At 42.3% G+C, this 16,297-nt stretch overlaps 2 protein-coding genes across 2 annotated transcripts in view; one reads left to right on the top strand and one right to left on the bottom strand.

Moving 5' to 3' along the window:
• The window catches only part of LOC127652340 (uncharacterized), a 116,379-nt gene that overhangs the window by 67,529 nt on the left and 32,553 nt on the right, over window positions 1–16,297 (bottom strand). The window lies entirely within an intron of this gene.
• cacng2a (calcium channel, voltage-dependent, gamma subunit 2a) overlaps window positions 13,907–16,297 on the top strand; it is a 94,064-nt gene continuing 91,673 nt past the window's right edge. Inside the window, exon 1 of the mRNA XM_052139580.1 lies at window positions 13,907–15,662. Within this exon, the coding sequence (XP_051995540.1) occupies window positions 15,437–15,662 (226 nt within the window). The 5' untranslated portion in view covers window positions 13,907–15,436. The remainder of the gene's footprint in view (window positions 15,663–16,297) is intronic.

Below are 16,297 nucleotides of genomic sequence, written 5' to 3'. Positions count from 1 at the left end.
CACTTTATCCAGGGGCAAGCTGAAGAGGGGAATTAAAGCATCCAAATACAACTACAAACTGCGGATTGAGGACAATTTTACGAACAATGACCCCCGACGTATGTGGACAGGTATCCATGACAGCACCCCCCAACCAGTAATGCCACCCTACCAGACAAACTGAACACCTTTTATGCTCGTTTTGAGAGGCTGGTCCTCTCCCACCTGAAAACATATTTGCCCCCAACACTGGACCCATATCAGTTCGCCTACAAACCCAACAGGTCAACTGAGGATGCTATCGCCTCAGCTCTTCACCCCGCCCTGACTCACTTGGACAAAAAATAACACGTATGTCAGGATGCTATTCATTGATTCCAGTTCTGCCTTCAATGCGGTGATCCCATCCAAGCTGATCTCCAAGCTCACTGATCTTGGCAGATGACACCAAGGTGTTAGGCCTGATCAGTGGCGACGATGAGACGTCATCCCCACATCCTGCTGAACTTTTACCGCTGCACTATTGAAAGTGTCTTAACAAACTGCATCACAGTGTGGTATGGCAACTGCACTGTCTCAGACCAGAAGGCACTCCAGCGGGTGGTGAAAACTGCCCGATACATCACTGGTGTCCAGCTACCCTCCATCAAAGACATTCACAATAAACGCTGCCTAAGGAGGGTGAGAAGCATTATCAAAGACACCTCTCACACCAACCACGGTCTGTTTACTCCTCTCCCATCTGGGAGACGCTATAGGAGTCTTCGCTTCGCACCAGCAGACTCAAAAACAGTTTCTTTCCCTCAGCTGTCAGCCTACTGAACTCTAAACTCAGGCGCTGAACACTACATCCCACCCGAACTACATATTTGTATTTTTTAAATAAATTGATATATATATTTAATTTTCGCACATTCCCTTGCACATTTCTTGCACATAACTTCTACCTCCTGATGTTGCTTGCATTGTTATGGTCACCGGCCATATAAATATATTTACACATTTACATATTTATACCTCATTCTGTACAATGCACCTTCAGTTTTATACTTCTTCATTTGAACCTTGTACTCTATTCATAGACATTTGCATTGAGCTGGTCTCTGCTTCTCTACATCATAATTTTGCACTCAAAAAACCCATATTGTATATACTTACATATTTATATATATATATAAATATTGCTATTTGCACTTCTGGTTAGATGCTAACTGCATTTCATTGGCTCTGTACTTGTATTTTGCACAATGACAATAAAGTGTAATCTAATCTAATTTAATCTAATCAATCAAACAATGAACCAATGAAAACAAGACACATGAACAGGGGAAACACATAACAGGATCACATAAGGGAACAGGAAATCACATGATATGAACACATGACTATAAAACAGGAACTAAACTATTAACATAAAATACATGAAATAAAAACATGAACAAAACACATTTAAACATGACACCATTCTTGGACCAGATTTCTGGTGTTTTAAATTATATTATTGTGGTTACTCTTGGCTAGAAGTGGGTGGAAGTGAGCACCGAATAGGCGACTAGGTTTAAGCTCTTAATAAAGTCTTGCTTTAGTGTACTAATGACTGGCTTTCATCGTAGTAATGATTACATAATGCAGTTATGACATCATATTCAGCATGAGGCTATGACAGTTTAAACACTACAACAGTTGGATGTTTTAGAGATGCTATGAATGGTGGTGGTAGTGTGGCATCTCTCCCTCTCTCTCTCTCTCTCTCTCTCTCTCTCTCTCTCTCTCTCTCTCTCTCTCTCTAGCCCAGGAGAAAGAGCAGAAGCTGTAATTAGAATGCGAAGGAGCAAGTCGCTGCTGCAAATTGAAAACATATTGATTCTCCCTCAGCTCTGTTCTCTCTAGCCTGAGAATAGGATAGAGATTCACACATGAGGTAACAGAGAGAACGGCTGGGAGGGTAGGTGGTGGGGAATCGGGTCGAGAGAATATGGAATCCAAAGAGAGAGGGGGAAGAAGATTATGTCACACATTGGACTAGTGATATTACCTCTTGTGAAAAATAATGGCAAACATTTCATCAAAAGTTTGGGCAAAACTAAAGCTGTGTTTCGTTTTGAAGGCTTTATGCTAGATAGGATGCATCCTTTGAAGGCTGCAGTATACCGAGTGTACTCCTTTAAACAAGCCTCATTTAAACGAGACAGCCTTCATAGAACAAACGGAAACAGAACGGAACATGGTTGCTATGACAGCACGCCACTCTTTAACAAGCGCAAGCACTTTGAGTGAGAAGGGAACAAAGTCCTTTGAAAGGGAATGTATGAGGTAAATTTTAGGAGAGCTGTAATAATGTAAAGAGAAAAGAAAATAGATTTTTACAGGTGTACTTTAAGTCTAATACTTTATTTTAATTATATATTAATATAATTATACATATTATATACTCTGCATCCATCTACTGAGGTACTTTAACTTGGGAATTAACATTCCTTGCATTTGAACATCATATTTATAGGCAAATTGGCATAATTTCTCATGCATACTCCGAATTCCCATGAAAGCAGGTCGCATTTGAAGGCTGCATTCAAAGTGTCCTACTCGCTTTTCTGAAATGAGACAGCCTCGATGACGTATGCGGCCGACCAATTTGACCTCCGGAGGACGCAGCCTTCCAAACGAGACACAGCCTAAATTGAAACAGGTTTGGTGCTCATAGCCAGGCGAATAGCTTTGCCTATTAATCCAGCTAAATTTTGCCCCACATATGATGAAAAGAGGGCACTCTATTCCACTGTACTGCTGTCAGGGAAAGATGGGGAAATAGTTGCAGCAAAATACTTTGCTAGAGGGAAGATTGGTAAGGCATTATGTGTGTATGTCTGGTTACAAACACCAAAAATAGGAGCCAAATTGAAGCATATGGCAAGTCAAATGTGTGAGGCTGTCAGATGCAGTCATACAGAATACTGTGTACTGTATGTTGGTGTCTCCCCTAAGGCAATACAATAGATTCTTCACCCTGTGCCGTGCATAAACGCTCTACAATGCTCAGCATTCCAATGACAAGAAAGTTTAGCATATGATTCATAATCTTTTTTTTAAAAGAACTGAATAAATGGCATGTTTATTCATTGGCATTCTGTCATTATTGGTTCTGTTGGATCTCACTGACACTTTTGACACAGTCAATCACAATCTTTTCCTGTGCAGGTTTCAAGAGGAATTAGGGCTACAAGGAACAGCTCAAACGTGGTTCTCATTATATCTCTCAGATTGCCTGCAGTTTCTCACTCTTGGGAAGGCCTGATCTAGGACCTCGGTAGTCACCTGTGATGTTCCTCAGGGGTCAGTTCTGGGTATCTTTTTTTAATCTACATGCTTCCTCTTGGTGAAATGTTGTGATCAAAGAGGCATACATTTCCACAGCTGTGCTGATGAGACTCTGTATTTAAAATCTACACCAAATGCTTCCTCTGCAATAAAAAAGCTGCTTTGTGGAGATAAAATCTTGGATGTCCAACAGTTTTCTGCATCTAACAGATCAAAAACAGAGGCCATGCTAATTGGCCCCCCTCAGAAAAATTTCTGCAGCAGGCCCTTTATGCCCTGAAATTTGCAGTCAGATTATCCCTCTTTCCAATGTGCTCACCAATGGGCATTACATTTGATAATAACCTGTGTTTTAGTGATTACAAGTGCAAGACCTCTTACTTTAATAAAAAAATTTAAAATTAATAAAAACATATCTCGGCTGAGATGCTGAGAAGCTCCTTCAAAACAGTGCTGTCAGAATCCTCACCAAAACAAAAAGAGCTGCACACATCACTCCAGTCCTAGAAAAATTACACTGGCTTCCTGTTAAACTCTTAAATCAGATTGGACTATAAGGTGCTCTTGTTGGTGTTTAAAGCCCTACATTGCCTGTGACATTCCAACTCTCCTAAACTCACAGCTGCCCAGACTTTAGCTCCATTATTAAGGTCCACCATGAGATCAGTCCTACATGTCCTCAGAACTAGACTCTACCATGGGTGACCGTGCCTTCTCAAGTCAATGGTCCTCATCTGTGGAACTCCCTGCCTTCCCATCTCCATTATAGGTTTCTTTTTCCAGTGCTATAAGATTGTTATGCAAATTAAAAGGGAGTGGTGGTGGCATAGTGGCTAAAGCACAGGGCTGTTAATCAGAAGGTTGTTGGTTTGAACCCCACAGCCACCACCATTGTGCCCTTGAGCAAGGCACTTAACTCCAGGTTGTTCCGGGGGGATTGTCCCTGTAATAATTGCACTGTAAGTCGCTTTGGATAAAAGTGTCTGCTAAATGTAAATGTAAAAGCAATATATAAATTGACATTTTTATTATTATGTTATTTCAATGTAAATACTTAGAACTGCTTGGCAACATGTTGTCAGAGATGCATACGTGCAGTGTCCTCAGTAGCTGCAAGATAGAGAACTATAAATACCAACAGTGTTGGGGAGTAACTAACTAAATGTAGATACGTTGACTCAAGATAACTTAACTCAATTTTCAGAAGTGTGATAGTAGCTTAGCTATTTTTACAATAGGGTGTAGATTTCTTACGTTCCAGCACATTTCTTTAGGGTTAGTGGCAAGAAAATATATGATACAATTCAACCCTTTGCTTCACTTGCACTTGGGGAGGCATAGGAATTGTTTTATGAATTTGGGGATAGGGTTTATGTATTTGCACAATAAGTTCAGAAACATACTTTATGAAAGTACGCGTATGCTAGGCCAATAGGCCAGTACGTAAGGGACCGATAGAGTTACCTTAAAAATTCCGTGCCATTAAACTGGATGTTATTATTCAGGTAAGCTTCTATAAAAATACTAACTTTATTTTTTACTCATCATTACTGAGATATGCTGCCCATGAACAGCCATGCTCTATCCACAGGATTCTGAGAAGTTGCTTTGTATTTTGTACCTGAGTGGTCGATTCAGACTTCAGAAACGGCATTAACGAGGACCGGCCTAATAATTTTGAACCCTGTGTTAGACCAAATGTATGTGCAAACACAAAGTAAAGGTGTATTCAAACCAGTGTATCAATTATCTATGGGCCTTTCAGTAGAGGGAATAGTGTCTTCCCCAAAGGGTATGCCCTGAGGCAAGTTTTACCAAGAGACTTCACATAATCACATCCAATTAACAAAATCACAAAAAAGGGAGGCAGTTCAAAGAGCATTTCCACAACTCTCTTGCTCTCTCTGCTAGCAAAATTCACTTTAAGCATTCCTTAAGCCAATGCTCAAGGGGTGTTTTAACAAGCGGTTGATTAGCAATGGTCTTTTGCAAGCTAATGTTTAGCTGACATTAAAGGTCCATGAGGGAAGGATGTAACGTGAGTGCGGACAAGGCCTCCGACACGCACATAACCTCCTCAATTATAGGAAATGATTTCCAGAGTCAGTCTTTTCCATGTGTCAGTGTAGCCCAAAGCCAGCAGGAGCCACATAATGAGAGAGCTGTTTTAGCAGCAGCTCTGAAACCAGACGTTCACCCCCCACTGCTCATAGATAATTGAGCCGCAATGAATTTCACTATCACTTTAAACCCTCTGAGAATAAACTATATACACCTAAAAAAAAATTGTTATTTTTTTAACCTAAAAATTGTTAAAACTGGTTATAGGTACAGAGGTAGCCCAGATAATATTTCAAAGTAAATATACTTTGTTGGCAATGATATGTGCACTTTAGACAAATTATTGCACAACACCAAACCCTGTTTTCACCAGCGACTTTGTCGCTTGATGTCGCTAGTGGGCATTCCTACTGCTGTCGCTCTCACATTATATCAGAACTGCAAAACAGGCCATAGCTTTTGAAAATCTAGGATATCATTGTAAAGGATCAATGATACAATTGACAAAGAACCAATTTTTTGCTGCTAAAAAGTAACATTTATATAAACTGCATCAGTGCTCAATACATCATATCATTAACAAGATGGCATGGTTGCCGACACAGTTTTCTTCACACAATTGTTTTGTGGTTTAGAGGTCTGCTACCCAACCCAAGCCAGATGGGTCCCCATAAATCATCGTCTTTCGGGCCGGGTTTGAGTACGTTTTTCAAGTATAACTCCGGTTTGTAATAAATAAGAAAAAGACAAGTGTGGAGCAGAGGGGAGCGGGGCCGGGTCGGAATATCGCCCGGTCCCCAATCGGCCTGATGAGGTGCGCGAGGGATAAAGGCGGCCGGTGACGATGGTTCGAGAGAGAGAGAATTACTGGCATGTCCGTCGAGTGTGTGTTTGTTTAATATTTGTGTATTTTGAGTTCAGTTTTCATTAAACGATTATTTATGTTGACAAGCCGGTTCTCGCCTCCTCCTTGCCCATCCTTTAACTGTGTTACAACAAGTATGACCAGAGAATTTAGTGCTGTTTTTGTCTGTGCTCTGCGCTGTTTTTTTAAATAATCGTTCTACTTAAAAACATACTGGAGCATGCAGCAAGACCGCTTCCTTTTTCAGACACCATGCCAAGTTAAAAATAACTTGTTTGTTTTTTTTGTGCAGGTGTAAAATACTGTAGCCTGGCCAGGTTCAGGCTTTAACTTCCAGACCTCTTATGTGGTTACAGATAAGTAATTTAGAACAGTGAAATCGCTCACAGTAACACAACTTCTTCATCTTACCTGCACTCAACAACAGTACTTTACAGGAGACTGATGATGTGAGCTAAACCAGCACTTAAACAGTATATAGGCAAACTAGGCACGTGAAACTAGCTCAGTGAGGGCGGTGAGGGGACCCAAGCTCAAGGGTGATCCAGCCCCCAGTCCCTGGACAGACGATGAAGTTGTGTACTGCCATATTTTTGACCCTCCCAAACCCTCCTGTAATTCGCACCCTGGTGTGCAGTGTAAACAGGAATTAAGATGTCTTGGATTTTAAGATGTAATTTGTCATTTCTGCGCCACTAGCGCCACCGAAAGGAATTGCAAAAATAACAGTTTTCAAACAGCTTTCCCGAATAGTTTGGAGTTCCGCTCCAAACACACACCATTCTGTAACGATGCTGATGGCAAGGATAATGATGAAGACGATGGAGTGACGAACCCAAGTGCAGTTTATTAAGCAAAAGTGAGATCCAAAAAACCCTAACTAGAAACGTGAAACATAAACATGAACTTGACTAAACTAGACTTGTCACAAACTTAACATGACTTGACTAAATCTTGACTTGGCTTGGCTTGGCTTGGTTTAACTTAACTTAACTTAACTTAACTTAACTTGACTTGACTTGACTTGACTTGACTTGACTTGACTTGACTTGAAGAAAACAACAAGTTATATTAACAATACTCGACACAGGACAATGGCAACATGAGGGCTTAAATCCATAACATGAGGGAACATAAACCAATGATAAAACAGAACTCTAAACAAGATAATTAAACAATAAACAAAAAATGAAGGGAAAAACAGGACATCACATGACTAGGGGAACACATGACATGAACAGGAACTAAACTTTTCAAAATAAAAGACATGGAATCAAGACATGAACAAAAACACATCTAGACAGTAGAGCAGAGGCGGGCCTGGACCTTGGAGCTGGGGCTTGACTGTGACATGGCATGGAGCAGACTGAGGTTTGGCTGTGACATGGCTTGGAGAAGTCTGGGGCTTGGCTGTGACATGGCACGGAGCCATCTGGGGTGTGGCTGTGACATGGCATGGCTGTGACAAAGCACGGAGCAGGCTGAGACATGGCAGGGAGCAGGCTGAGGCGTGGCCATGACATGGCATGGAGCATGCTGAGGCGGGAACGTGACATGGCATGGAGCAGGCTGAGGCGGGACCATGACATGGCATGGAGCAGGCTGAGGCGTGGCCGTGACATGGCATGGAGCAGACAGAGGCATGGTGTTGGCCATGACATGAAACTCTGGCTTAGCGGCCATGATGTGAAACTCTGGCTTGGCGGCTCTGCATTGCCTCCCAAAAAAGGAGATAAAGTCATTATAAAAGTAATCCATATGACTCCAGTGGTTTAATCAATGTCTTCTGAAGCTAACTTCTTGGTTTGGGTAAGAACAGACCAAAATATAACTCCTTTTGCACTGTATCATGTTATTGTAGTCTCTAGGCATGATCATGATTTCAAGCTTGATGACACTTCTTAGTGATTGCAGTCTCTAGGCATGATCATGATTTCAAGCTTGGTTACACTTCCTAGTGCTTGACACATGCACAGATCACTAGATGGCACTTTATGAAGTGTAATAGAGCTTGAAATCACAATCGCCAAGGAGCCTGATGTCAAGACATACAGTGAAAAATGTGTTATATTTTGGTCTGTTCTCACCCAAAACCAACTAAATTGGAGTGGTGGTGGTGTAGTGGTCTAAGCACATAACTGGTAATCTGTTAATCAGAAGGATGCTGGTTTGAGCCCCACAGCCACCACCAGTGTCCTTGAGCAAGGCACTTAACTCCAGGTTGCTCCAAGGGGATTGTCCCTGTAATAAGGGCTCTGTAAGTCGCTTTGGACAAAAGCGTCTGCCAAATGCATAAATGTAAATGTAAATCGCTTCAGAAGACATTGATTACACCACTGAAGTCTGATGGATTAGTTTATGCTGACTTTATCTGCTTTTTGGAGCTTCAAAGGCCCGATCACCATTGACTTGCATTATATGGACCTACAGAGCTGAGATATTATCCTAAAAATCTTTGTTTACGTTTTGCAGAAGAAAGAAGGTCACACACATTTGGGTTGGCACAAGGGTGAGTAAATGATGAGAGAATTTTCATTTTTGGGTGTTCTAACCCTTTAATATAAGGACACTACACACTCATAAACTCCAGTATATTGATTACCACCTCAGTCACTTCTGTCCCTAAAATTCCCATGCACTTATGTCCATTCAATCATTCCCAGCTGGTTCACAGTTGATCACACACTCGGGCTCAGTGGCCTGAGCCAGAACTTCTGTTTGCTCATTGTTCATTCCAGTGATCATGACACAGCTAATAGAGGCCGGATTAGTGTGCAGGAACAGAGTGGGCAAACACACGGAGACTAATGATGGAGACCAGCCAGTCTGCACCACTCTCTGTCCTATGCTCCAACCCCTTCTCTAGCTTTGTAATATATATCTGTATATATTTCTTTATCAATTAGCATCTCACCGCCCACCCAAATTGATAATCTCAGTTTCCCCTTGAATTGTAATGTGGTCTTTATTTATGTGTGTTCACAAACATAAATGCTTGTATTTTTGTTTTTTTATTTTTACCTCATTCTTTTGCTTCAGCTCTAAAATCACACTCCCCAATTTCCTGCTTCAGTAGATCTACTACACCGTATATTCCTGTCCCCTTCCTCTCTGTATCTGTCAGTGCTCTCCTTATCACTGTCGTCTGCAGCTTTAAATCCATAGTGGTCCAGCACTGTAAAGCAGACTAGAATTTTAAGCATGTCCGTTGGAGAATGGGGCAGAAGAGGAAGAAGTTAGATGGTTGCTGTATGCATGAAACTTAAAAGGGCTCTAAAGGAAGGTTGGTATCCGCAAATCCAATGCACGTTTTTTATCACAACTGATTTTAGCGTTTGATTGACTAAGAATTGTGAGTAAGGCCCAATTAAATTGCTTTACAAACAACATGCTATATTATGTGCCTTAATTGCACCTACATGAGATGTTCGCTTCATTACACTCAAAACAATGTGCAGTAGTGTAGGAAAAATTTCTTAGGCATCAATCAGACCGAATGTGTTCTGACACTAAAAGCAAGATGCAGCACAATAAATAGAACAAAACACAGGTGTCTCGAGATGTGCAAATTTAAATGTGCTGTAAGCAATTTTAGGCATTTTTACCTTCCACTAGACTGAGTCGTTTAACCAGCCACACCCCCTCCTTCCAAAACCCACCCATCAAAGATACCATTGAGACAGACACTAAGCAGAAGAACAGCATTAGTGCATATTCGCAATGCTGTCAAATACAACAGTAGCAAAATGGCACCCTTAACTGACAACTATTATGAATTTGAATATGGCATTAAGCCTCAATGATTCAAGTAGGTATAGTTGCAGGCCAGAAATCTCCAAATGGGGGCATAATCTCCAAAAGAGGGCATGGTTATTCCAGAAGGGTGCAGGGTTACTCCAGAAGGGGGTTGCCCCAATTCCAAAAGGAGGTGTCACTTCCACTCAGATAAAGGATTAGGTTAGAATAGAATCCTTTATTTTGGTCACTCATTATACACACAGTTTTTTGCATATATACAGTGAAATGTATTAGTTTTCACATATCCCAGCTAAGCTGGGGTCAGAGTGCAGGGTCAGCCATGATAAGGCACCCCTGGAGCAGATAGGGTTAAGGGCCTTGCTCAAGGGCCCAACAGTGGCATCTTGGTGGTGCTGGGGCTTGAACCCCCAACCTTCTGGTCAGTAACCCTGAGCCTCAACCACTGAGCCACCACTGCCCCCCTTTATCCCCTTTATCTCCTTTATCTTCTTTATCTTTGCTGGAGGTTTGGAAAATGATTGACAGGCAAAAACATTAAAGACCACAGCCCATGGACACATTTTTGTTTACTGTTTTGATCCAGTCAGGCTTCCTAAGCAACCAATTGGCCCGGTATGTGTAGACTCTATACATATATATATATATATATATATATATATATATATATATATATATATATGTCAGTACAATGTGGTTCTCGCTCTCGGTTGGGCGTGAAGTGAGATGCGCGTGAATGCCGTGGAGAATAGAGTGAGCCTCAACACGCGCTAGGTCTCAGCGATAACGCGCTCAACAAGCCATGTGATAAGATGTTAAGATTGAATGTTTCAGATACAGAGGCAACTGAGATTCATCCTCTGTCACCCAGATTGAGGTGAGACACTACACCATGAGGACTTAAAGCACATTGGGAATTGGGCATGCCAAATTGGGGAGAAAAGGGGAAAGGGTGTCCCCCTTTCATGGAATGCGGAAACATGGGTGTGTTTGACTGCAGAGTTCAGATGTTATTGACCACGGTGGGCGCGTTCGCTGCCTTCAATCTCATGACCATCGTGGTGGGCACGGACAACTGGCTGTACTCGCGCGGCGTGTGTAAGATCATGTCCAGCAATGACAATGAGACCAGCAAGAAGAACGAAGATGTGATGACCCATTCGGGACTGTGGAGGACATGTTGCTTGGAAGGTAAGACCTATCCAAGAGACAGTTGTCCCGATGAGATATGTCAAGGTAGTTAATTCTGTAATATCTTTCAGGGAGTAGGAACATTTTCTGCAAACCATTCCATAAAACATTTCTTACAGTGCCTTTAACTTGACACAGCATCTAAAAACGTGGCGCTCCTGCTTGAGATGCTGAAAAACAGTGAGATTCAGGGCTACGAACGTTAAGCACGTGTTCTGTGCGAAAGGTCCCTTACGCCCAAAGTATACTTAAGTCAGACGCAAATGCTGAGCGTCCACGTAAAGGACGTGTGATGCAAATTTCGTCATCAGCAGAGCCCAATGTTTCTAACTACGTGTCTTTGAACACTCAGAATTTGTATGCACCTGAAATGATTAGCACCAATTAGTGGGTCCACAAGGTGGCAACACCCACATATGAGCTATTGCTGTCACTAAGAAGCACTAGAAGAAGATGTAATCATTGTTAAAAACAGGAGGCGAATGTGGAAGCAACAACAGTGGATGTGCATGTCAAGAGCGTGTGTGTGAGGAGGTCAGAAGATGCCTGCATTTGTATAACTCGAGTCTGAAGAACCATAAAGGCATCTTCATGTGTCTAAACTCCTGAGGAGAAATAGCCAATCTCATTTAGCAGTCGTAGTGCATAAGTGCCAACTGCCTGTGAATGCGCCCACAGTTATAGAGCTGTTCACCCGTGACGTCAATTTTCCAGGTGAACCTGGAAGTCTAATTCGCCACGGGTTCCCTCTGGATTTTCCTATGGGTTTTTATAATGGGGTTTTTGAACTTGTGTATAAAATTAAATCAGTGGTACACATTACTTGGATGATATGTGGACATTTTGTTCTACAACATAAATTACACACAGTCATACCTCAAACGTGAATTTTGAAGCCGCTGTTCATTTTTTAAATGTATACTGCTTCAAAATTCACATTTGAGGTATGACATGGGTTGGAATGGGAAGAGAAATCAGCCCGGATGTTACATGGCAACTGGCCCAAAACTTGTTGAGCGGTCCTTTTCTGCATATCGCGTGCCGTTTTGTGGTCCGTTCCGCATATCTCGGCGGCTCATTTTAGCTTATCTCGGCCCATTCGGCAAGTTTCACGCAAGTCCGCCCCTGATCAGCCCCAAAGAGCATCGGCCCACCGTAAAAATGCCCGGTATGCCAGAATACCAGTCCAGCCCTGGGTATGACTGTGTGTAATGTATGTTGTAGAACAAAACGTCCACGTATCATCAAGAAATATTTACCACAGACCTTATTTTTCTCATAGGCCCTAAGTTCAAAAACCCCATTATAAAAACCCATAGGAAAATCCTGAGGGAACCCATGGCAAATTATGGACTACAAGCTGAACAGCTCTATATTGAGTAGGCTATTCACCATTTTCCTGAATGCGGAATTGTTCCGCGATTTGACTGTTTTCAATTTCCGGTCTCTAGTGTTATCACTTACATCTGCATATTCTTAGCGGTAATTTAATGTTTAAGTAAAAATTGTCAAAAACAAAAAAAGAAAACATCTGGCTGTATAGTACCGATACTGTACAGAGTCGAGTTTTTTATTGATTGTGCCTCACCCGACTGTGTTGATATCATGAAGCAGGAGTGGTGGTAAAGTGGTAGGTCTAAAGCACATAATTGGTAATCTGGTAATCAGAAGGACACTGGTTCAAACCCCACAGCCACCACCATTGTGTCCTTGAGCAAGGCACTTAACTCCAGGTTGCTCCGGGGGATTGTCCCTGTAACAAGGGCTCTGTAAGTCGCTTTGGATAAAAGCGTCTGCCAAATGCGTAAATGTAAGCATTGGTCCGATTAGTTACGTTGATATCATTAACTACCATGAGTTGATTTGACTGCCAACAACAGAAAAAAAATATTTTAACTCCAAAAACTAATATGGTTGTTCTCCATCTGCGAGAAGACCAGAGACCAGAAAGAGAAAACAGGCAACTAGAATCATGATGGCGCCGCCCATTGGTTGATCAGGAAATCTGTGGATAATTTGACAGGCTCGCGTTCGAATGTACGCAGATGATAAGCGTTTGCGTCAAAAACCGAAGGATACTTTGGCGTTTACTCTTTACGGTTACACAGTAGGCTAAGCATTGCGTGAAACTTTTACATGAAACAGTGGTAGATCCGTATCTTGGCGGCTATTTGTTTTTTATTTGTATTCAGATAAAACGAATTTAAAGTAAATAATTGAACGTAATGCTGACAGCAGAGGCGTTTTATAGGCTTTATGATGTGGGCAAAGGGAGGACGCATAAGGACGTGTGTGATAAGAAATTAGGTGCATTGAACTTCGAACGAGCAAATGAAAAAATCAAAAGCGCGGGAAGCGATAAAACATAAAAGTAGGTTGCATTAAAATAAAAAAATCCAAGCAGCCTAAGCAAACGAGCTTTTTCCACATCACTGAGCAATCTCGATTACAGAACGGACGTTAGTATCCATACGTTTTGCTCCATCTAAACGAGTGTTTTAACTGCACGCACTGTCACAGCTTTGAGATGTTAAAATCTCCAATCTTTACCCCTCTCGCAGCTGCCTTCTCTGTCGTCGGGACTCGCCGAACATCAGTTCTCTGGTTGTATAATTCCTCCTCCTCCTCCTCCTCTCTCTCTCTCTCTCTCTCTCTCTCTCTCTCGCTCTCTCTCTCTCTCAAACTCACCGCCTCTCCCTCTTTCTCTCAACCCCCTTTTCCGAGCCACAGCTCGCTTGCCTCCATCCCTCTCCAAAATCTTCACTAGCACACAAGCAAAGAGACCCGTACCAGACCCGTACCCTTCGTTCCCAGCACATCGCGTTCATTATCTCAGGTCTTTTTTTTTGTTCTTTTACATGGCGCAAGGGCTCTGCACGCGGGACGATACTGGTTCCGGTTCTGGGTGCGAGAAAGCTAACACGGATTTGGATAAGCGAGCATCAGTGACGGGTTTAGAATACAGCAGTTCCGGCGCCTCCGCCTTCTCGGTCTCCTCTAGCCGGCTCTATGACGAGTAATGGTCGGCTCGTTCTGCTGGATGCTCCCTGCTCTACCCGGATCGTCGACGGTACCGTACTCAACAGCAGATTGCCATTTTCGGAAGAAGCCTTCAAAGAGCTAGGAGATACATATGGAAACTGGGGATCAGAATTTTAGGAAAAAGGATATATAGTAGTTCTTTCTTTTATTCCATTCTCGTCATTTATGTTTATGAATTTACTTTGTTCTCGATTAATTTTCTCATTCCATCGTTGACTTGATTTGTCAAATCGATGTAACAGCTAGCGCGGCCGCATATTTAGATTTACCGTCTTAATCCTGGACATTATTCTTTTGGTTGATTTTGAACTGGACTATCCTGGCCATCCATCCATATCCTATCTTTTCTGCTCCTGCCCTTAAATAGAGCTTCCCCTGTCCGTTATTTTCTCTCTCCGTCTTTCCCTCTTGATTAGAATAGACTAGGATTTGCTCTGCCATAAGAGAGGACGGTGTGTTTGTTAAGCAATTTGCAGCTACGTAGGTCAACAGTTGTTGTAACACATCGAATTGTTGAGATATATTCAGATTCAAAGCAAAGCCTTCCATTACTCCATCAACTCTCCACCCCTTTAACGCCAATAATTTTCATCTGTATTTATCCTCAGTTTCTAACACGTCAAAATATACAAACTGCCGACTATTAGCCTATGCGCCAAAATTGACATAATTACAAACGAGTAAGCTATTGTTCGAAACCTCTGTAAGCGTGCTCGCGATATTGGCTAAAGATCATATTTAATAGACGCTAAATAAACACGACTATTGCCTTTTCGTTTGAATTACACGCTAAGGTCATTATTAAAGGCCTTGGCAATTAATTGCTAAGTGTATATTTCTATATTATCTTCAATTAGCGGCTTTGCAGCGTGAATGTTCTTGTAAGTTTTAGCTGTAGCACTAGCTGCTGCATGTCTTACCTTGTTCCTAAAAGAAAAGAACAAACGGTTTAAGTGGGTGAAATTATTCTTTGTTGGAGCAGCATTACATAAGCAGGGAAAGCGTGCGAAATTTGCCGTTCCTCTCCAAAAAATCAGCCAGAAAGGCTCACCTATTTCTTTCTCTATCGGTTCTCACCCAAGCGCAACCATAAGGTTCCTACCGCATCCACCCCCTTCCCCTTCCTTTCGTTCAAATATATTCCATTTTTTTAGTTTGGTTTGGTCCCGTAAATTTTCAAATATTTATTTCCTATACATCAAGAGGAAAGGGGGTCCCCCTTTCATGGAATGCGGAAACATGGGTGTGTTTGACCGCGGAGTTCAGATGTTATTGACCACGGTGGGCGCGTTCGCTGCCTTCAGTCTCATGACCATCGCGGTGGGCACGGACTACTGGCTGTACTCGCGCGGCGTGTGTAAGATCAAGTCCAACAACGAGAACGAGACCAGCAAGAAGAACGAAGAGGTGATGACCCATTCGGGACTGTGGAGGACATGCTGCTTGGAAGGTAAGACCAGTGCATGTTGCTGCTGTCATTTTCTATTCTTTCCACTCTTTCTTCGACATTTAGTAGCCCCCCATTTTCATTAGAGAGTCCATCTCAGCATGTGCACACGCGCTCCTGTCAGGTGTTACTGAAATGCATCGGCCCCACTGTCCGGGACCTGTTCTCCAGTGTGCCGCTATGTGGTAATAATGTTTTAGCGGCTCCACATTCAGCACCACGGACAGCGACACTGCTATAGAACGATGTAAGCTCACTGAGCACTTTTTTAGGAACACTATGATCTTAAGAGTGTGCCCGACGAGGTCTTCTGCTGTTGTAGCCCATCCGCCTCAAGGTTCGACATGTTATGCATTCAGAGATGCTATTCTGCTTAATTGTACAGAGTGGTTATTTGAGTTACCGTAGCCTTTCTGTCAGCTCGAACCAATCTGGCCATTCTCTGTTGAACTCTCTCATCAACAAGGTGTTTCCATCAGCAGAACTGCCGCTCACTGTTTGTTTATTGTGTTTGGCACCATTCTGAGTAAACATTAGAGACTGTTGTATGTGAAAGTCCCAGGAGATCAGCAGTTACAGAAACACTCAAACCAGCCTGTCTGGCACCAACAATCATGCCACGGTCGAAATCACTCAGA

Source organism: Xyrauchen texanus, chromosome 12 (genome assembly GCF_025860055.1).
Source record: "Xyrauchen texanus isolate HMW12.3.18 chromosome 12, RBS_HiC_50CHRs, whole genome shotgun sequence".
Taxonomy (NCBI): Eukaryota; Metazoa; Chordata; class Actinopteri; order Cypriniformes; family Catostomidae; genus Xyrauchen; species Xyrauchen texanus.
The sequence above is the reverse complement of the archived record's forward strand: the minus strand, read 5'-3'. Positions and strand labels throughout refer to the sequence as shown.